The sequence below is a fragment of the Brassica oleracea genome, chromosome C2 (genome assembly GCF_000695525.1).
Source record: "Brassica oleracea var. oleracea cultivar TO1000 chromosome C2, BOL, whole genome shotgun sequence".
Taxonomy (NCBI): domain Eukaryota; kingdom Viridiplantae; phylum Streptophyta; class Magnoliopsida; order Brassicales; family Brassicaceae; genus Brassica; species Brassica oleracea.
In genome coordinates this window covers 36602665-36624926 of record NC_027749.1, presented here as the reverse complement: position 1 = coordinate 36624926, position 22262 = coordinate 36602665, and the positions used below count along the sequence as shown (strand labels likewise).

Genomic DNA, 22262 nt, shown 5'->3' with positions numbered 1-22262 from the left:
CCGGATTCGGCCCCTCCGGATATCCGGATTTTCGGATCGAATCTCGGATCGAATCCGGATCTCGGATAAAAGTCCCAGGCCTAGTTGTAGGGCCTATACCTCCACAGCTCTGGACTTTGACATACCTCACCAATCTGTATAGTTTTACTTTTTTCTTATCAACAGAATAAAGATCCTATAAATGCATTCATAATTGTACTTCAAAATGACTTGCCTTTTTCTGTCAGGAACCTCGCTCAAAATTATATTACAGGCTCCCTTTCTCCTGCAGTCGGAAATTTGACTCGAATGGAATGGCTGTAAGACTGTTGATTGAAGGAGAGCATCTTTTTCTTTGTTTAAACTCTCTTTTTTGTATCTCACGCTCCAACTGTTTATCAACTACTACCGCAGAACTTTTGGGATCAATGCCTTGTCTGGCCCCTTTCCTAAGGAAATTGGTTTGCTTACAAAGTTGAAATCGCTGTAAGCTTCTTAAAAAGATCATAAATGTCAGATTTAATGCTTAGTATTGAACCTATCCAGAGCCGGCTCTTACCCATGGCAACATGGGCATTTGCCATGGGTCCAAGGGTCCATAATTTTGTGTGTGTTGTTTTAAAGGTCCATTTAAACGGTGAAATTATCAAAAAAAAAGTTCATAATTAAGTAAATTGAATTTACTATTAGTTTTTACCATTAGTTTTGAGATATTTTTTTTTATTTGTCTCATATCTTAGAACTCAAGTTGAAATAAATATAAAAAATAAAAAAGAGAAATTCTCAAGGATAGCAATTTTTAAGTTTTTGTCACAAAAATAACCCTCAATGAAGAAAATTGCCAAAATAAATTTTATTAAAGGGTAAAAATGTATTTTTTACCCTAGAGTTAACTAGACTAAACTTGGAGTTTAAAGTTAAGGGGTGTGGTGTTGGGGATCAGGTTTCAAATTTTAAAAATAAATATTAAAATTTTCAAAATAAAAAGGGGTTATTTTGGTTATTTTCTTTTCTGAGGGCTATTTTGTGACAAAAACTTAAAAATGATATTTGAGAGAATTGCTTAAGAAAAAATATAGAAAATATTTATAAAATAGTCTATATTTTGTGTTTCGCTCAGGGCTATTATATTAGTTAAGACGGCACTGAACCTATCTTGTATATATTTTCGGCATGGAGTGGTGTTGGTGTCAATAACTTTTCTGGTTCTATACAAGCTGAGATTGGGAATTGTACAAAACTATTGAAAATGTGAGAATCTACCTACTATTTTTTTTTTTTTGTCAAACAACCTACAAACCACTAATTCGTAGTTTTTGGTTCAGATATGAAAACTTAATTAACAACCTTTCAGAATCATCTATTGTTGTAAGCAGTTCTTACATTTTATTGCAGATACATGGGAAATTATGGACTTAGAGGGGAAATACCCTTATCATTTGCTAATCTCGTATTGCTGGAAGACGTGTAAGATCCTTAAACATTATTTGCGAATTAATTTGTATATGTGTTATCAACACATTTTTTTTTATACACATTATTTTTCTATAAAAAAAAATGACATTGACTTTTAAAAAATATGACATGGTATCAATCAAATTGTGACATATATAATTTCTTTTATAAAAATTTATTTTTGACAAGATTTTAAAATATGGTAATGACTAATAAATTTTATATCATCATTAAGTAAACTTTCTATATACAGTTTTTTTTGGAATTTTTTTAAAAAATATATTAATAATTAATAACTCATATATTACCATTAAAATAATATATACATATATATATATATCACATTAATAAAAAATAAACTAAATAACTACAACTGGTTTCTACATCACCATGCATACCATATTTTGTGTATATATATATATATATATTATATAAATTCATTATATGTGTATATTAATGTATTTGTTTTATATCTTTTATGTTAATGTTTGCTCTTACCATGGCACTTAACTTTGGGATTCAGAGATTGCTACCATGTTTTACTGCAGGAAAATTCTAGGAACTAGCTTAACTGGTCCGATACCATCGTCATTTTCCAACTTAATTTCTCTGAGAGAACTGTATGTGTTGTTGCACTGGTGTCAGAATCCTTCTTATTTACTATTTTCTATTTCTTTCCCTCTCTCCTTGATGCAGTGCATCTTAACGCCACCCACATAATCATGCTCTAAATGTAGGAGTATTGGTGATATACCCAATGGAGGTTCTCTTAAGTTCATCAAAGACATGAAATCTTTAAGTATATTGTAAGACAACAATTCTACTCCAATTCAGGAACTGTTTCCCTCTCCTCCTTAAGTGTACTTAACATTAATGATTTGTCTCAGAGTATTGAGGAACAGCAATCTCACTGGGACAATACCCTCCAATATCGCGGAATACACAAGTCTGCAACAAGTGTAAGTAAAGTATATTTCCCCCCATTCGTTGAATTTAATGTGTTACCGTGTAATTCGTGTCTGTTTTCTAGAGATTTAAGCTTCATCAAACTACATGGACCAATTCCGGCTTCACTTTTCAGCTTAAGTAAACTTACTCACTTGTAAGTTTTCTACAGCTTTTGGGTCCTCATGTTCGCATTCACCAGTGATAACTGTGGAAAACTTTGTTCTCTTCCTATTAGGTTTCTGGGAAACAACACGTTGAATGGTTCGTTGCCCACTCAAAAGAGCAAGACTTTGAGCAATATGTGGGTTATAAAGTCCTTTATATTTGATCATATTTGAAAGCCACAAAGTCCTAATACAAACTTAAGTTTTGTGCTAGATAATCAGGAAACTGTTTTCAATTATTTAACATATTATGTAGACCCTAATCATTTTTTTCTTTCTTTCAGAGATGTTTCGTACAATGATTTGTCTGGTAGTCTTCCTTCATGGGTCAGCTTACCAAATTTGAAACTGTAAGTAAATAAAATAGTAATTAAGGGTTGTTTTTAATATATGATTTGAAACGACTTGTAATTAAGTGACTATTATTCAAAGATAAATCATCTACTATTCAAACATGAATTTTTAAAAATTCAATGTTAATAAACTTGTGATTCTAAATTTGTTTCTAAAGTCATTGTTATTGAAATATTATAGGTAGTGGATTTTAAGAGATAAATTGTGATTTTACAGTAATTTGATCAGATTTATTAGTTAAAAGTATATAACAGAAGTTATATTGTATTAATTGATTTCTAAATTCTTTTAATTAAAATCTTTGCAAATTGTCTAATTCATCGAAAATTGTCTAAAACTAAGTAAAGTAAAATCTTACCAATTTGTTTTCAAATAGAATACACCATCATCATGGTTGTTCAAAAAAAAAAAAAGAATACACCATCATATCTGTACTTACTGTATACTCATGGTGTTTATTATCAAAAAAAAATCCACTTCCTTTTCTTATATGAAATAATTATTAGAATCATAACAAATGTATGTTATTTCTGCAGCAACCTTGTTGCTAACAATTTCACCTTGAAAAGTCTTGACAAGAGGTGATTTTATTCAATATGTTCCTATTGATGCCTGAAATTTCAATTTCTTTTTTTTTTCTCTTCTTTTTAATCTGCTTTCATTTTGTTAAAAGAGGTTTACTAGGACTGAAGTGCCTGCAGAAGAACTTCCCCTGCAATCGAGGCAAAGGAATCTGTAAGCGTGATTTGAAAAATGATTTGCTTAAAGTTTTCTCTATTGACTGGTGTCTAGATTCTGATTTTTTTATCAACTGCGGAGGGCCACAAATACGGTCTGTTACCGTAAAGGTATTTGAGAAGGAGAATGAGGATCTTGGATCAGCTTCATCTACCGTGAGTTATGTTCAGAGATGGGCAGTCAGTAGTGTAGGACTTTTTGCCGGGAGTAGCAATAATATGTGGGTTATCAACAGTCTGGACTCCGAGATTTTTCAGTCAGCAAGACATTCTTCATCTTCTCTAAGGTATTATGGGTTGGGACTAGAAAATGGAGGTTATACTGTAACACTTCAGTTTGCTGAAATAGATATTCTTGGTACAAACTCGTGGAGAGGTTTAGGAACACGACGTTTCAACATTTATGTCCAGGTCTGTCCTACTTCTTTACAACTTAACACATTGATGTAATAATCATCTTGCTGAAATCTGAGACTTAGCTCCGTTTTTTCAGGGAAGACTTGTTGTAAGGGATTTTGATATATGCAAAACATCTGGTGACACTACTGTCCAAGCAGTAATGAAAGAATATAAAGCAAATGTATCTGAAAATTATCTTGAAATTCATCTTTTCTGGGCTGGCAAAGGATCATTTACTGTTCCTGTTCTAGGTACTTTTGGCCCACTAATATCGGCCGTCAGTGCAAAACCAGGTATCACAACTAGTGTAGAATTTTTTTTTTCTGTCTCCTCCCTTGTGCCTAAGTATTACATATTGTTGTTTTTCAGATTTTACACCAACTGTGGGCAATAGGCCACCAACAAAAGAAAAGCATAAGACTGGTCTTGTCGTGGGTGCTATTGTTGGCCTTGGACTTTTAGGCATTTTTGCCGGCGCGGGTATGTTCATCATCCGAAAAAGCCGTAAGCGTTACACAGATGATGAAGGTAATATAATTTATAACAACACAAACAAGCCTTTGAGCTTGAATGCCATCTTTCAAGTTGGTTCATATTTTCGTTATTGCAGAGCTGCTTAGTATGGACGTAAAGCCTTACACTTTTGCTTACTCTGAACTTAAAACTGCCACTCAAGATTTCAATCCTTCAAACAAGCTTGGCGAGGGAGGATTTGGGTCTGTATATAAGGTAAGAACCAAACCAAAAAAATGGACATAATACACATAAATTGGGTTTTGTAATGATTTAACACATCCAATAGGGAAACCTGAAGGATGGAAGGGAGATTGCTGTTAAAGTGTTGTCAGCTGGATCTCGACAGGGAAAGGGACAATTTGTTGCAGAAATCGTAGCAATTTCTGCAGTTCTGCATCGCAATCTAGTAAAGCTTTACGGGTGCTGCTATGAAGGAGATTATCGTTTGCTTGTATATGAGTATCTCCCAAATGGAAGTCTCGATCAGGCACTATTTGGTAATGAACATAAATATTTAAGTTTATTGTTGCTTATAGCTGAATTACTCACTATTTGGACGTTGCAGGAGGTGACAGAATTTTACATCTTGATTGGTCAACCCGTTTTGAGATATGCATGGGAGTGTCCAGGGGTCTAGCCTACCTCCACGAGGAGGCCAGTGTTCGCATAGTACACAGAGATGTGAAGGCCAGCAACATTTTGCTCGACTCTAAGCTGCTCCCAAAAGTTTCTGATTTTGGCCTTGCAAAGCTATGTACGCATTCCCAAACTTTTCACTTTTTCTTCTTCCCATCACTAATATGTGTAACTATGGGATTAGTTATAACACACATGTTGTTTGTACGAATGCAAGTGGATATCTTGCGCCAGAGTATGCCATGCGCGGACACTTAACAGAGAAAACGGATGTGTATGCCTTTGGTATTGTGGCTCTTGAGCTGGTGAGTGGAAGGAAAAACTCGGATGTCAACTTGGGGAATGAGAAAAAATATCTTCTTGAATGGGTACGTCCTTGCTTGTTAGTCAAAAGTTTGATTGGTGTGGCATTTATCGAAAACCGATATAATCTAACAAGCTTGGTGTACACAGGCATGGAATCTACACGAGAATAGCCATGAAGTTGAACTAATTGATCATGAGCTGACTGAATTCAACATGGAAGAAGTGAAACGCGTGATAGGAATTCCTCTGTTGTGCACTTACTCATCTCATTCCTTGAGACCACCGATGTCAAAAGTGGTGGCTATGCTTTCAGGAGCGTTGAGGTTAGTGAGGTAACCTCTAAACTAGGGTACCTAACCGACCTGCGATCTGATGACACATCAAGCTCCTCTTTCAGCGCCTTTCAAACTAGAGAGACAGGCGTTTCTTCATCTTACTCGACGAGCTTTGTGACGCCCAGTGAGGGAGCATTTAACCAAATGCTTGGAGTCAAAATCAATGAGGGGAGATGATAATGTCTCTTCTATCTATTATGGTCGTCTATACATGTGTAGACCTTTGTGTATTTAACTATATGAGGATCACTATTTCCTTCTTTGGCTAGAGAAACATTTTCACTTTGGTTCAATAATGTTTTAAGCACTTAGTAATGAGTTTGTCCGCTAATGAAATAATAATTCTAAAAAGTTTATTTTATTTGTGTCCGAAATACTATGAGCATTGCGTGGTAGCTCGATACTAAACTTATCAACTCCAGTCTGCATTTTAGAGGACCAATAGATCAGCTGTTTTCCCAAATAGACAATGTTAGCTCCCATCGACGAGTAATTATCTCGATTTTCAGCTGAGTCTGCATCCGAATAAGTGTGAAGATAAAGAGGTGTTGATGTAGGAGAAGTTTTAGGTCGAAAGCAGGAGAATCACTTGATCTGGAAGCAGGAAGCCAGAAACCCCGAAAGCAGGAGGTCATCGGCCTGCTTTAAACGGGAAGGTCAGAACCTAAGTTAATTATCCCCAACAGTGTTTGCCACATTTTATTTTGAATTGAGAAGATGATATTTATACCTATGAGTGCCAGTCCGGGGTGCTACGTGGCCTAAAGCACACCAAAATTTTTTTGCCCCTATAAACAACATTTTTTTTAATAAAGAAAAAACATTTTTTACTTTAGTTTTTGAAGGAAACAAAATCCTAAATTTTTTTTATAATGCTCAAATTTCATCAAGCATATATTGATCTACAATACTTGTGAAATAGTGATTCTAAAATGTTTACTAGTTTGTAAATTGTAACCATGAAGAATGAAAGAAGAGGAAATAAAAATGGTACGAGGTAAATGACATGATATTGGAAAATAAATTAGTTGACTTGTTTTATTTTGTATGATTACTAGGGTTTGGTCCGCCCTACGGGCGGATTAGTAACCGAAAGAGGTATATAATGTATCATAAATTATGTTGAATATTTCAAAATGTTTAGTTTGATTTAAATTGTAAGTAATCTTTAAATTGTAATACCAAAATTACAATTATACGTCATTCAAATTTTTAATATTACAATTATACATTTGTATATGTATGTTATATCTGGTTTTTAATACTCCGATATTTGGTTAAAAAGATGTTTGTTATATCTTCATCATGCTTTCCCAGTATATGTTTTGAATATTTTCTTTTTGTTGAAAACTTGAAATGCTGATAGATAACAACACATTATAATTTAGTTCCTTTTAACTTTCAGCGAACCAAATGTTCTTGGTTGTTTGTAGAGCAAATGCTAGTGTAAGAACTTGTCAGTTGAAAGCATAATAAAAAGTCTTACGGAGGTGAGGACGATGATTCAGGTCAGAGAAACTGTTGTCAAGTGGCTGTTGTGCATCTTTATATTGTTTTTTTTTCTTCTTAAAGCCATAAACAAAAATGTTAGTCTCATAATGTTTGTTTGAGTTACTTCAACCTCGTAGTGATATGTTAACTATGATATATATTCATATTTTTGTACCTGAATATTTAGTTACTAGGTGTTTTGCCTGCACATGCGGGCATAATCATCTTACAAATACTTAATATTTTATGTATTATTAATAAAAAAATCAGCATAATAAAACTCTAATCGGTGAATATTTTGAAGGAAAAAATTATGGTGAATTCTTTGTTCATCAAAATTTATACCAGTTATGTTGAAATTTTAGTCAAATTATTGAAATGTAGATCCCACTTTTTTCTTCTAAATTCCCCATGGAAAAATGAATTTATAAGAAAAAAATTCCCTATGCAATTTTGATAAGTAACAAATTGAACAAAAATTCATATTTTTTTTTTCAATTCCTCAAATTAAATTTTATTTTTTATTTTGTTCATTTTTTCATTCTTCTAGTGGTCACCAACTGAAACAATAGTGTTTCATAGATTAAACTTAAAATGGTTTAAAGTAAAAACAAGAAAATTTGTTTTGAACTCAGGCACAAGTTAAGTTATTATTTATGATTTTAAATCGTTAAATCAAACATCAGATTATTAATATGTGTCAAAAAAACGTTCATCAAACTACGTACTTATTATTGTGTTAAAAGTTTTAAAACACTCGTATATTAGAAATAGTTTAGAAAATATCTTTATATAAATATTTTTTTAGACTGATATTTAATTATAAATTGTTTTATATCTTATTTTTTTAAATTTATAATAAAAAATATTGTTTTCAGATAGCAACACAATATATAAGAAATCTCTTAATTTTTAAATATATTTTCACAATTTTATTACATTAGTTTATAATTAATTATTTAATATAACATATAAATTTAATATTATTAAAATAAAATTCGTGACTTATTATATATAAAATAATTACGGGTTTTGTAAAAATTAATAAATACTCACTTAAAAACTAATAATAAATCAATGACCTATATAAAAGGTTAAAACCTAATAAAATATGACAAATAAGAAAATAATAATTATAATATAACATATAGATTTAAATATTATTAAATCAAAATTCGTTTTTAATTATATATTTCATTACCGATATTTTTTTAAATTAATAAATTAGTGATTCAACTAAAAATTATTAATAAATCAACGACTAACCTAAAACCTAATAAAAACATGACAAATAAGAAAATAATAATTATAATATAACATATAGATTTAAATATTATTAAATCAAAATTCGTTTTTAATTATATATTTCATTACCGATATTTTTTTAAATTAATAAATTAGTGATTCAACTAAAAATTATTAATAAATCAACGACTAACCTAAAACCTAATAAAAACATGACAAATAAGAAAAATTGACTAAAATCATGGAAAACATGATAAATAAGTAAAATCAAAATAATTATATATCTAATTACATATTTTTTAGTTATATTATTTAAATTAATAAATTATGGACACAACTAAAAACTATTAATAAATTAATGATTCAGCTTAAACCTAATTAAAACATGACAAATAAGCAAAATTATCTAAAATCATGCAAATCATGACAAATAATCTAAATCACTTCATAAATAATAGTATAGATTTATTTTTAAAATCATGTTATTGTTTTTTTTAACTCTGTTATTGTTATAGCTATGTAATTTTTACTGTTGTGGCTACAATTATTTTAGTTATTGATTTATATTTTAAGAGTAGTTAAAAATGTGAATATATATTATGCTATGTTTAACTTAGTTTCGCTTCCGATTTATATTTATTTGATTAAAAAATTTTTTACCTCATCATTGTTTTATTTTCTTTGAATTACCTTTTCCACTGTAAACTAAAATGTTTTGTGTTTGTATATATTTTGTATTAGTATAACTTTTATTATTAATTTCTTACTTTTGATGTGAAGAGAAAAAAATAACGAAAACATTTGTAGTTTAATATAACTTTTTATAAAACTATATAGTTTAATAAAACGAAAACATGTGTAGTTGGCCCATGTGACTTGTTCTTCTAACCTGTTCTGAGTCATACTAAAAACTGGATTTGAGTTAAACCTGCAAACCTAGTTAAAAACCGGTCAAACTCGTTAAACCGGTGACTTGGTTTGATATTAAAACCCGGTGTTTTCAAATTCAAGGTAAAAAGTAAAAATATGCAAATTTAGAAAAAATATCATAAAAACTCATATTGCTATTGATCTAAATAAATTAGTTTTCATTATATTTTTATATTATTTTTGAACTTTTCATTTTATTTTCATATTAAAAAATTATAATAATGATACAAAGTTTTATAAAAATAATTTTATTGTTTTTTTTTTTAATTTCAACATACTTTATTAACTTGATAAAGAAGTTACATAATCCATGTGCAGTAAATCTGTATATATATAATTATATTCACTTAATTTAAAATTAAATTCAAATTTAAAATCCTGTTGGACCGGTTCGATGACCATTGACCTAGTTATAATGCCGAGTCAATGTTCGGTCCGATTTTCAAAACATTGGGTTTTTCTTTCTTAATTTGATGTCTCTTTGGCATCCAAGGATTTATGTTTCTTTGGCATATATATATATACCCTTCGACATTTAGTAGTGAGAATCTACCTGAAACCTACAACGTTTGATTCTCATTTGGAAGAAAGAGATGTAACATATACTAATATACTCTCCCAGCATATAGACTATAGTTGAGCATCATTTCTTGTTCGTTACTTGTTTGTCAAGAACCTTTTTAGACCAGGACAACAGACTACAGAAAGATCCTTAAACCTTGGAGATTTTAAAGTATCATTAACTTATACTCCACAAATCAATGAAGTTATTTATGATAACAAAGAAATTTGCTAATGCCTTGGATTGGCTTCGCTTGAATTTACCAAACAAATCAGAAATGTTCTTCTATTGCTACTCTTAGGTTTCAAGAATGTTATCTTCTTCCCTCTAGATCTCATTTCATGAAACGGTCCGTTGTAATCTTCTGAGTCTATGTCGGAATGGTTTGCTTCTGCATTATTACCAGGTATATCATCTTCAGATCTCTCACTCATTTCAGCGATAACTTTTCTTTCAACCCTCTCAATTCCGACAACTTCTTCATCCTGTGCTGCTTCATTTGGGTTACCTAGTCAAAACGTACCATCTATTACAGCGATGAGTGTATCAGAAAGTAGTAGAGATCCCACAGACCAGTGTCTACTGTCAAGTTAACCAGGAAGCTAAATCATCTTTTGACAATGTCTCAACCTATAATCAAAGCACACAAAAGGAACCGGGACGGTAAGTTCATTTTGGAACATTTTCTCACAAGCTATTTAAAGCATTTCAAGAAAATACCGAAGATCACATTATCAGGGGACCACCCAAGAGACAACAAAGTTGACGTAGTCAGCGATTAAGGTTTCATGAGGTCTGTCACGTATTCCTGTTAAGAAGTTTAGTTTCCAGCAAAAGAAGAAGTCACCGTCTCAAACACATGATGTTGTCTTCCATAATATATATTGACTGCAATTTACCAAACACCTTCTGAAACACATGATGACCAGTGTCTCATTCTATGTAATATGTGCTCTCGTTAAACTCCCATACCCTCGATGTGTGAATGTAAGATCAAGCAACAGAAGTTAGCTCAGAAAAGAAAAGACAAGCATCAATAGACATGTAGCGCAAGTTTACTATATACAGTTAAGAGAGATAAATCCATGCATGACAGCACACTACCAATGAATAAAATTACTCAGCGTATTTACATACTTGAATCTGGAAAGCTCTTTACCTCTTTAGCACGGTCGTAATACATGTTCAATATCCGCAATGCCTCCACATCAATATCCTGCAAATCAATCCAAGTAATGAGATGATGATAATCAAAAGTTAAACACAATTCACGATATGGCCTTAAGTTGGTTCGATCAGCCACCCAGAAGTTATTCAAGCCATGATGTTTCTCAGAGAGACCACCAAGAACCAGTGATCTAGCAGCTGACCTTGCATTATCCGATGTTTCTGCCCATATCGTACTTAACTGCAACAAATCATTAGCAAAGATTCTTTTAAAGTAAAACCTTAAGGGCATATCTATATGTATTTTCTGATACTGTGTCATGGTAAAGGAGATCATATTTCTCACCTGGTCGCACCATACCATTGTTCATTGTAGCACGAGATGCAAGCTGAACAGTTATGTGATCCCAGATGGATGGTCGGCTGCATATAGTAGACCATAGAGGACACAGATTGTAAAGACTCAGTGTAATCAAGAAATCGACTATGTTTTCATTGAAGCCACAGACCTAAGCATGCCTTCTTGAATCTGGTATGATTCTTCACCCGGACATTACCCAATTCTCTACCAGCTCTAGGGTTGATTGTCAGCAGGTCAAAGTCATTGCAATGTCAGTTAAAGACCAAACTTCAAATCTATAAAAGGAGTTTGAACACAAAGAGATTTAAGAAAACTACAAATTCTATACTCTACAGATCAGGAAAGTTCACTGCCACAACAGCCATAGCAGCCTCGTTTATAGCAACTTGTCTCCACGACTCAGAGCTCCTATCTTTCCTATCTAACAGTCCTCTTTCTTCTAGCTTGAAGCGAATCATCTGTTGTTAACTGCATTAGAGATTACAGAGAATATATATGATATGTCAGTCTATTCCTTCCAGATATCGAACTTCTTAGCTTATTATAAGCCTAAGCTGCTTCCTCTGGAGCGAAAAGTCTAACCGCTTAATCCACTTCACACACCATATTACCAAATGCTACACGGTCCTACTTTTGAAAACCAAAACCATCCTAAAACCAAGAACATCTTTAACTGACTGGGACGTATTGCGACTATGTAAGTCTCGTTGTTAACTGCATTAGAGTTACAGATTTTTCAGCCAAGTATCAAACTGGTTAAAAGCTTTAGTTAATGAAAACGGTAGTGGTTGGTCGTAGTAACCTGCTTGTCAAGGAGGAGCTATGTCAACACCCATGAATTGGCCGCCTTTCTTAACATTCCTTACTTCCCAGAATCTGAGCAGCAGACCTCACCCGTGCTTGAACAGCGAGCGACCAGCTTTCAAATCGGCAAGAAGAGTAAACGATTCGCCATTGATGGATCTGATGCTTGAGAGAGAGAATTTTGGGATTTGGTTTTGGTATCTGTTCATCCAAGAGGCGAAGTATAGGGTAAGATTCAGTCGGTTACTTTGGAAGATGCTATGGTCGATTTCATTGGAGATAGTGGGAGGAATGATGCAGTAGGTGTTGATGCAGTAGTGGGAGGATTAATGTCGCCAACCGAGGATAACTACATCCGTTACAGAGATGAACTCCGGAGTAGAGAGATGTGAAGAGACACGGCTACTATCTCCAAAGCGACACAAGCGAGAATCAGACAAACCTTGAGAACATGTGGGCCTCATAAAAGACAATAAAGCCCATCATATTATCTTAGAACACATTACCCACATTGACAATAAAGCCCATCATATTATCTTAGAACACATTACCCACATTAAAAGTCAAAACGAAGACACTGCTTCAAAAGTTAAGCAGAAGCCAACACGTGTCACTATTTGCCCTATGTTATTGATGATGTGGTAGCAGGAGGAGAGAGAAGTTTCCTTTATTGTTATAGATATTATTATTAATAGATTAAGATTTGTGCCTTGCACGGGATGAGTATAGTCCTCCAACTATCCAGAGAGGAGATTTCGAGTTGAAACCACAGTATTACACACTCGTGGAACAAACACCCTACTATGGGTTATCTCACGAGCATTCTATGGACCATCTGGAGAGGTTCGAGAATCTTATATCTGCTATTCAAGTCAAAGGAGTCCCTGAGGACTATCTACTTTGCAAGCTCTTCAAGTACTCACTTGCTGGAGAGGTTTCACATTGGCTTAAGCAGTTACCACCAGGATCTCTCACATCCTGGGCCGACTTCAAGAATGCATTTCTATGCAATTTATTTGATGAAGCGCGTGTTGAAGACTTGAGGAGCAAGATTGCCACATTCACTCAGGAGCCCACAGAGTCCTTCAGAAGCTCCTGGATCAGATTCAATTCTTATCAGAGGGACTGTCCACACCATGGATCAATGAGGTGCAGCTGCTCAGCACTTTCTTCGGAGGCATCACAGTGCAGTATCACATTGGTGTCGACGACGCCAGATCCCGAACATCGATCGACGGACGTAAATCAAAACTGATCGACAGTTTCTCTAGAACATCGATCGACCACACCTACGGAGTCAACCGCATCTTGCAATATCGTGAGGATCATGACTCACGAGGAGTTCGCAGCAAGACACCCATGATATCACTCAATCTCTATGCCATTGATCATCTACTCACAGAGGAGTACGTAGAAACTGATGTGCGGTTACTTATATCATTCGACACCTGATCAGTGTCGCTTTGTGAACCTTGACAGAGCATCAACATAATCGATCGATCGCACTTAACTGTGTTGATCGACATTCACATCCAGCAAGCAGGTATATCGTCTTACCTTGTTAATTTCGTACTTATGACTAATTTCCCCACCAATCTTAGACTATATAACAGTGGAGACAATGTTGTTTAAGTCTGAGGGAGGTTCTACTAATATTGTGTTTTAGTTAGCTATATATATATAAAAAAAATCCGAGTAGACGATTGCCCAACATATCGACCGATGAGAGCATCTCGATATCGATCGACAATACATTACCTGCAGCGACCGATGGTAACTCCTTTCCATCGACCGACACTTAATCCAGTCAGGTATATCGTTCTAACTTGTTAAATTGGGTACTTATGTTTATGTTCTAACCAAACTTCGATTGGATATACACTGGGGACAGTGTAATTTAAGTCTGGGGAAGGTTTACTGGTATCTAGTTATTGTGAGTCTTATCAAATGTTTACAAAAAAAAAAGTTTTTATCGAGTCAAAAAGGGGATTATGATCAAATACAATTTGATTGCTACTCTAATCACTCCCTAGCACCATCTAGATTTACTGATTGCATGATGTATTAGATAGAAACACCGTAGTGTATCACGTAATGCTAACATCCACACCTGCTAAGAATGTCTAGAGAAACCAAAGCTGACTTCCAACCTTAATCTACTCTACTTGCTAGTTTTGGGGCTTGGTATACATTGGATCGGAGTCCTCCTGCAAGTCTGGAAGGTAAAAGTCTATGTGCTTCTGATTCCGTTCTCTCTCTCTCTCTCTCTCTCTCTCTCTCTCTCTTTGGCATCTTAAGATATAAAATATTGAAATGATTTCCTGGAAGAGGCAGAGGGGTAGGAGTGTCTCCTGTGACCCCGGTATTCTAAGTCTGAAGGGAATGATCACACATTGTGGAAACGACGGGTAGGAGTGTCTCATGTGACCCCGGTATTCGCTACACTTTGTCAAATAGAGCTACAAAAGTAAACAAGTCAATAAGATGAACAAGATGGACTGTATCGAGATTCAGAGAAGAGAGATTCATAGAAGAGAGAAAAGAGGGAAGAACAGGATCAGAGAAGACTACCTGTGTGTTCAAAAACTTTCTTGAGTAAGATTCCATGTCCCGTGATCGATACTCCCAAAACGTAGCCTACACATCTATTTTTATGTAGAAATGAGGTCAGCAGAGGGGTACGTTAGGCGCTATCAGTAGTGTTGTGTGATTGTATGGTATGGTGACTAAGCTAGTGTGTAGTATGTTGAAAGCATCCAAGGTTGGTAATGATTCACTTCCACCTATCATATTTGCAGAAGTGGGAGCATTGATTTTAATTATACGAGTCCCTGCTGTTTTCAATCCTCTTTCATAAGACTACACTGTGTGTTTTGCTTGAGGACAAGCAAAAGGGTGAGTTTGGGGGAGTTGATATACCATGGATTTTACCCACTTTCAGCCACGGTATATAAGTGTTTTAGATATAATTTTTTTTTTTTGGAGTCTATTTAGTGTATTTACAGGTTTAGGGACGATTTGGAGGAAATTGGTGATTTTGGTGTCTTTTGGAGTCTTTTGAGTGCAGAGCTGGACAGACGCATCAGATGTTTATCTACGGATGGAGACCTTCCCACCGTTATCTTTAGCCCATAGTTTGACACAAGATATACCTTTGAGTTAGCTTTCTAATGCCACCGGTTTGAGGTCAATCAGCATCCTGTAGCAGAAGGTATGCCCGTTTTACTGAAGAGTGGTCAGTCTACCTCGCGAGAGGAAGCTGTCGAGAAGATGAAGGACTGTCGATCGATGGTGCACCCTTGCCATCGATTGACGGTGATGCCAGAATATGGACCAAGCATATTTTATGACCGGCTGAAGCCCATAAGCCACACCATGTTACCAAAATACCCATGGACGACCAGAAACCCTATTTGTGTATTTCTAAGCCATTGTTGACGGCTACAAGCTTTCTATTATCCTATTCTATTGTTTTCTTTTAGGTTTGGAGAGAAGATCAATTCTCTTTCAGAGATTAATTGGAATTCCATTGGTTTTACCATTGATTTATCTATCTATTATTCAGACTATGATTTGTGTTACTGCTTGCATGCTGAGTAATTCATCCTGTTAGAGTTAGGGATTTCATGAGCTTAATGTCATATTGATAATCTGTTAGGATTGCTAGGGTTGTTTACTGATTTCTACACCAGCGTAGCTTGTAATACTAGGATCTGGAATAGTTAGAAAAGCACGATAGTGTGACTGGTTGTTTGAACCTAGAATCATAGGATAATTGGGAGGCACGAAAGTGCAATTGATTAACGAAACATGAACCCTGAGTCGATTTGTTATCTAGGCGCATACGAGAGTTTGTCTAGATCTAATTGAACATTATTGATCTGTGCGATAACGCTTGTCCGAAGAAGCATCGATCGACGCTCTGGCCATAGCATCGATCGACACTCGCTCCTGGTTCGCACGCAAAAGCTGGAACACATGACTTAGACAGCTGATTAGCAATTGCATGCGAAAGCTGGATTGCTACTTATTAAAATCGAGTTCTAGAATTGAATCTATGAAACCTTTAGTATCCTTGATTGTAGTATTGAATCTCTTGATTGATAAATCCCTAAGTCTAGCGCTTTCATCTTACTATTTACAAACCTCAATCAATCAACCGAACAACTACCTTGTTCAACCCTTTTCTATTTATTTACTGCTTATTAAACTGTTTGCCTAGCTTAACCTTGAGTTCTATACTTTATTGTGTGCCCATGCTCCGTGGATTCGATCTCTAAGTACTAAAATTGAACCTCTTATTTGAGAGAGTAAAATCACTACTTAGGGTAATTTGAGTGATATCAAGCCTTTGCGCTTTATTTCTCTTATGTTTTTGAGACCTTGTGCATGTACAAGGATCTCTCTTTATATGTGTGTTTCGAAATCAGTCTGAATAACAAGTCTTCTTTTATTCAAAACCCTGATTTTTTTTCTTCTTGCTTTGTCAAGTTTGTGAGTGTCTGGTGTGTAGTATCCAGTCTGTTGGTGTGTAATATCCAGCATCCAACGGCCTTAGTTTGGTGTGTCATATCCGGTCTATTGCCTAGGAGTATCAAGGAGCCTTTCCGCAGCCTCTTATGTCACTATTCGATCCACATGCCTTGAGAAACTTGAGTCTTTTGATTCGTTTCTGCATGGATTATCCCATCTGTTCCAGAGAAACATCCTAGGATCTCATTATCTAAACAAAGTCTCCAAAAGGGCAATTTTGGAATTAAGGATGAGAAAGCTGATGCATAGTACATGAAAGATGGCCAAGCTCTTGGTCTTTCAATCATCCCAATGACATCAGTCTCTTGACCTGCAAAGATAACTCTTGGAACTTTTAGGCTCACCATACTTTCTAAAGCCCATAACGAAGATACAGCTTTTGCTTCCATTCCATCTTTAACTCCAACGGAAGACTTATGACTGTGAAGCAGAACTTGGCCCTTACCATTACGAAGAACCCAAGCAGACCCCACTTCACCTGTCTTGTTATTCCAGAAATGGCCAATGTTACATTTCAGCCATGATGAACTCGGCCTTTGCCAAACTAACTCTTGCTTTCCCATGTTCTGTAAAGTATGCATGTTCTCTCTATCCTCAAGGTTCTGAGCTTCCAACCAATTATCTGCTTCTTTTCTACTTTTCTCCACTATTTTCTTAGACTCCATATTAAAGCCCTCGAAAATAAAATTATTTCGGTTCTTCCACAAGAACTAGAGTAATCACGGAAAAGATTGGGTGACCTTGGTACAAACAGTCTTTGATTCCATCATGTTGATCAGATAATGAAAATTATAATAAATCGAACCTTGGGAAAAACCATTGCAGGGATAAGGACAATCCGAGAGAGCCCAAGCTTGACGAGCAAAAAAAGAAAGAGAACAAAACGTGATTCACCGATTCACCTTCTAGACCACAAATTTGACACCTTGAGTCCCCTTTCATACCTCTTTTCAGAAAACTATCAGCAACTGGAAGCCCATCCGAAAGAACTTTCCACAGGAAGACTCTTATCTTGTTCGACGTTCTCAACTTCAAAACTTTCTCTTTAAGAACATTCAAAGAAGGCAAACTTGCTGCTAAACTCGTAACTTCTGTAGCATCCCCGATCCTAGATAGGATCGTCTGGATGGACCATGGTGCGAGGAGACGCACCAGCCAGGTCATAAAACCTAAAGACAAGCGTATCATGGTCCAAAACGTGGTTAAGGGAATCTGATAGCTGGAACTTAACCAAAATAAGGCAGGGGCAAGCTCAAAGGAGCTGGACAAGCGAGCCGGTAGCTGGACGAGGTACGGGTGAAACTCGATGAAGTGAATGATCAGAATGGATCATGGAAAAACTAAGTTAGGTTTGGAAATATACTAAGGGACTTAGTAGGATTGGAGAAGATAAAGGAAGCAAGCTAGATGCAGTGTATAACAGTTGGGCGATGCGGTAAGCAAGCTCGACCAGCTAGGTGAAGTGCAGTGCAGCTCGGTGTAGCTCACTGAAGTGTAAGTCAGCTCCCTGAGCTGGATGGTCTAGATCACTCAGATGGGTCGGCTGGGGATCAGCTCAAATCAGCTGAACTGAGTGCTCAAGTTTTGGGCAGTTGGGCAGGGTCCGGATAGTGGCCGGGCCATGTGGACGACCCGTGTGTGACGATGGGCTGGTGGGCTCTTGGGATTGAGCCAGGAGCATGAACAATCCGTGTAGGCTTGTTTTGGACATGTCCAGGAGTGGTTTGACAGTTCCAGGACGTCTGGTAACTCCCATAGGCGAAAGGGTGCAATCTGTACCATTGATTAAATCAATGGCCATAATTGATACCGAAGGGATGCAATGGTTAAGATGTAACCACCCCTTCTCCTATAGAAGGAAGGAAAGTCCGTGCCTTTGTAGACACGCCAGGACTTCCTCCTACACCCTGAAACACAAAGAAAAACAGAGAAAACAAAGAGAATTGGTCGGATCCAAAATCCAAGACCAAGAGTGGTGTGAAGGCCATAAAGAGGCAGTTTTGGGAGAGATCAATGGGGAAGTTATGAACGACCCTTTGATGGGCTTTGATTCGTGTTAATAAAACCAAAAGCATCCTCCAGGGCCTGAGAACACACGTAAATAGTCAGGGAAGAAGAGGGATGGCCGGATTCCACTTCCTATGGCCAAGAGAGCCTTAAGGAGAGAGGTGTGTGGGAAGGCAGTTTCATGGGAGTTGGGAACGACCCTGTGATGGTGTTTGATCATGGATGATCACGTCCTAGGCTTCATCTATGTCTTGGGAACACATGCAAATGTCCAGTAGAGAAGGGAGAAGGACAGACTCCACTCAATGGTATGGACAGCCTTGCAGGCGAATGCAGTGCAGAAATCGGTTTCATGGGAGTTCAAGGGAAGAGATGAGCGACCCTTGCATGGATCTTATCATTACTGTAAGTATATGATAAGGGCTTGATAAAGACGTGGGTTTGAGGATCCTGGCCGTTCCTGGTAAAGGAGGACACAAGATCAACAACCATCAAGTATAAGGTAACATGTTTATGATTACTTCCTAGTTCATGTTTCTGTCTCTTGTGGTGCGGTTAAGGCCAAGTATGGCACGCCCCTTGAAGACCATATATTGTGATGTAAACTAAGGATCCAGCACCTGAGAGAAGGGGTGGATCTTAGTTGATCTAACTCATCCATGTGGGATGGAAGTTAGAGGCCACTCATTGGATAGTGATCCATGGTGGATCATGGTGTGTCTTGGTTCTGATCATGGTGTGAATCAATGATCCGACTCATGGAGGAGACACATGGGGGTCCTAGTACATGAGGAACCATGTGTAGTGCAAGGTCCAATTCGTTTGGAACCAGCAGCAAGCCGTGGAGGTGAGTAAGGCCAGTACTAAGTGGCATAGACCACAAGTATGGGGCCGGGTGTGTTTATCCAAAGAAGACCGTATGTTATCTGGTCTTGGGCAAGGATGGACGACCTGATCCATAGGTGATGGATCAAGTTGTCTGATCTGATTGATCAAAGGATGCACCGGTTGTAAGATCAAGATTGATCGGGTTCAATGGGACATGGTTCCATGGCCGGTTAGGTAAGTGTGAAGACTCATCAGTTCTGAGTCATGTGGGGTGGTTGGTTGATTGACTGAGGATCTGACGGGCATTATTAGTCCATATGAGGACTTGGCTCCCGGGGAGCATACGCTTAAGACATAGAGGAACTGAACTAAGGCCTTTGGCCGGTTCAGCAATGAAGTCCATGGCTTTGCCGGGCTGTTCATGATCAGGATCCATATGATCCGGGTCGATTCATTGGATTCTGATTATGGGAATCTCTTAGTTGGGATTTATCATGAGTTTTCATGAATTTTAATTAATTTTTGGAGCACTTTTGGAAGTGGCCACAAATGTAGCTGAAGACTTCCCAAATGTATTTTGTATGTGGGGATGGTTGGCTGAATGACTAAGTACCAAGGGGAAGAGTTTATGCAGGCATAAGATCGCTGTACGAGTAGTCGGGGAGCTGGTCGAAGCTACCTCGCAGCTCTATCAGCTGGAAGAGAGTAGATGGAACCTCAAGTGAAGTGTTCAGCTCAGCTAGCTGAATGAGCTAGCTAAACAGCTAAGTTAGCTGGGACAATGAGCTAACAAGCTCCGTAGATGTGGCAAAGGTATGGTCTAGCAATGTTGCAATGATCTAGATAGAAAGGTTAGGGGAACAGAACCTCGGATTTGTATGACTTGATTCTGGTTTAGGATCGACGTTTGAGCTAGTTGGTAGTTGGGTAGACTTACCAGAGCTGAAGTGATTCGACCGGACGAGTATTAGATTGGTTATAGACCAATGGATGATAGATGATATTGCGCTGTGTATGTGTTGAATTGATCTAAGCTAGTAAAAGACTATGGTAATCTTGAGCTAAGATCTGAGTTAGCCCTCGCCTATGGGCGATGTTTTAAATAAAAGGCAAAATTTTGAGAGGTTCTGTCAGTGTATGGACCGAGCGACGTGAGATATCGACCGCGGCTTAGGCAGCCGGGTCGGGGCCTTACAAGTTGGTATCAGAGCATGCTTGATTCTAGGATGTTTCGGTTGTGGTTGTTCAGCCACACATCCGGGCAAGTGGATGCTGATGGGGTTAATCCGCCAGTTTTGTTGCCGACTCAGCTGGAGAAGGTTAACAATGGAGCTGGATTGCCTATCGGCAAGCTCGACACTACTGAGGGTTTGAGTAGGATGAGCTGAGCTGCAGCTAGAACAAAAGCTGGAAAGGTGAAACTGAATCCTTTCATGTTGGGAACCGGTCTGATCCGAACCGGTCTCATCCGAACATTGTTGTAAACGATGGGAAGACTAACCGGTAGACAAGATAGCTACTCTGGCAGCTAATGGTCGAGTTGTGCCAGTAGCGGAGGTGGTCGAGATCGATCCACCAGCTAGGGCAGCTCGGAGGGTGGACTAACTGAGTGTTGCTGGAGCACATAGCTCAAATGAGAACTAAGCATTTCTTAGGTAGTATGGATCTTATTGAGGTAGATGAGTGGAGGAGCCGGTTGGTTCACAACTTCAGCTCAACTCACTGCTCAAAGATATTATGTTCCAAACCGAAATTATTTCTGAAAACTGAGATAACTTGGAGCCTTAGCTGTGGTGAGCCAAGTGAGAGTTGTGGTAAGATTGGGTTTCATGCTTGTGAACGGGGAAGTTCCAAGATGAGCCGGCTTAGCCAAGATTCACTCTCCAACAGCAAGACCCTGAAAACAGAGTGGTTAGTTATCTAGTTATTTGGAAGTAATAGACGGATTGGACGATGGATGCAATGCAAGATTTTTGTGTGGACGACTTGGACAAAGGAAGTAACATGGACCAGAGAGTGGCTTAGGTTGAAAGAAACATGCAGCACTCTCCTGGAGGTTCGTGTTATCCCTTGGTGGCCGTTCAAAACAAGTGAGCATACGCGATGTTCATGTTGGTCATAGGGAGACGCTACATGGCTAGTACATGAGTGGGCTTGGGATCAGATGGATCAGCTTGGACTCAGTATAAGTCAAGGTAGGATCTCTTAAGATTGAATGAATGAATGGACCAATTCCAAGAGGAATTGGAAACACGATATTAAGTATCTTAGTATGATGAGGATTGAGGTATACTATAAACACTTTTGTGAATGGTATGAGCCGTTCATAGAAGTGTGATGCTTTGGAGAATGGTATGGGACGTTTTCCAAATGTGTGATCAAACCGAGATCCTACTCATCTAGGTACTTAATGATCAGTGGCGTGGAAACACACGTACCTTTAGATACTAGAGCTACACATAGTTTTGTGAGTCCATGAATGATCAAAAAGGGTTTGTTCCAGAT

General features: G+C 37.0%; 2 protein-coding genes across 43 annotated transcripts in view; one reads left to right on the top strand and one right to left on the bottom strand.

The window, feature by feature from the left end:
- The window catches only part of LOC106322485 (probable LRR receptor-like serine/threonine-protein kinase At1g56140), a 14001-nt gene extending 7800 nt beyond the window's left edge, over positions 1-6201 (top strand). The window contains exons 2-21 of one of the 5 annotated variants that reach the window (XM_013760517.1): positions 91-136; positions 228-299; positions 394-465; positions 1375-1446; positions 1983-2054; positions 2172-2240; positions 2322-2393; positions 2465-2536; positions 2618-2683; positions 2831-2896; positions 3437-3481; positions 3574-3635; positions 3693-4048; positions 4131-4329; positions 4406-4564; positions 4647-4765; positions 4839-5049; positions 5118-5306; positions 5406-5556; positions 5642-6201. In XM_013760517.1, coding sequence (XP_013615971.1) covers positions 91-136; positions 228-299; positions 394-465; positions 1375-1446; positions 1983-2054; positions 2172-2240; positions 2322-2393; positions 2465-2536; positions 2618-2683; positions 2831-2896; positions 3437-3481; positions 3574-3635; positions 3693-4048; positions 4131-4329; positions 4406-4564; positions 4647-4765; positions 4839-5049; positions 5118-5306; positions 5406-5446 — 2060 coding nt within the window. In that variant the 3' untranslated portion in view covers positions 5447-5556; positions 5642-6201. Of the gene's footprint in view, positions 1-90; positions 137-227; positions 466-1099; positions 1231-1374; positions 1447-1982; positions 2055-2171; positions 2241-2321; positions 2394-2464; positions 2537-2617; positions 2684-2830; positions 2897-3436; positions 3482-3573; positions 4049-4130; positions 4330-4405; positions 4565-4646; positions 4766-4838; positions 5050-5117; positions 5307-5405; positions 5557-5641 lie in introns of those variants that run through there. The other 4 variants (XM_013760521.1, XM_013760520.1, XM_013760518.1 and 1 more) reach the window with 4 other exon arrangements.
- Positions 6202-10202: 4001 nt separating this feature from the next.
- LOC106319871 lies at positions 10203-12811 on the bottom strand. 38 transcript variants are annotated; one of them, XR_001265631.1, is made up of 8 exons: positions 12388-12811; positions 11734-12299; positions 11571-11647; positions 11361-11465; positions 11217-11273; positions 10957-11030; positions 10778-10865; positions 10203-10687 (listed from the first exon to the last, which is right to left on the bottom strand). XR_001265631.1 is itself a non-coding variant. In XM_013758284.1 (6 exons), exons 3-6 carry the CDS (start codon positions 11586-11588, stop codon positions 10488-10490), a joined length of 258 nt encoding a protein of 85 aa, XP_013613738.1. In that variant the 5' UTR covers positions 11589-11647; positions 11734-12299; positions 12388-12811; the 3' UTR covers positions 10203-10487. The 38 variants fall into 38 exon arrangements, 3 of the variants coding, with proteins under 3 accessions (XP_013613738.1, XP_013613728.1, XP_013613733.1); XR_001265629.1 differs by having other exon boundaries at positions 10964-11030; XR_001265644.1 differs by having other exon boundaries at positions 10964-11030; positions 11428-11465.
- Positions 12812-22262: the final 9451 nt, after the last annotated feature.

Excerpts from the sequence above, each read along its gene's own strand:
- LOC106319871 (XM_013758274.1), bottom strand. Across the intron at positions 10,566-11,216 it reads ATTACGACCGTGCTAAAGAG|GTAACCCAAATGAAGCAGCA; the intron begins GTAAAGAGCTTT and ends CGTTTTGACTAG.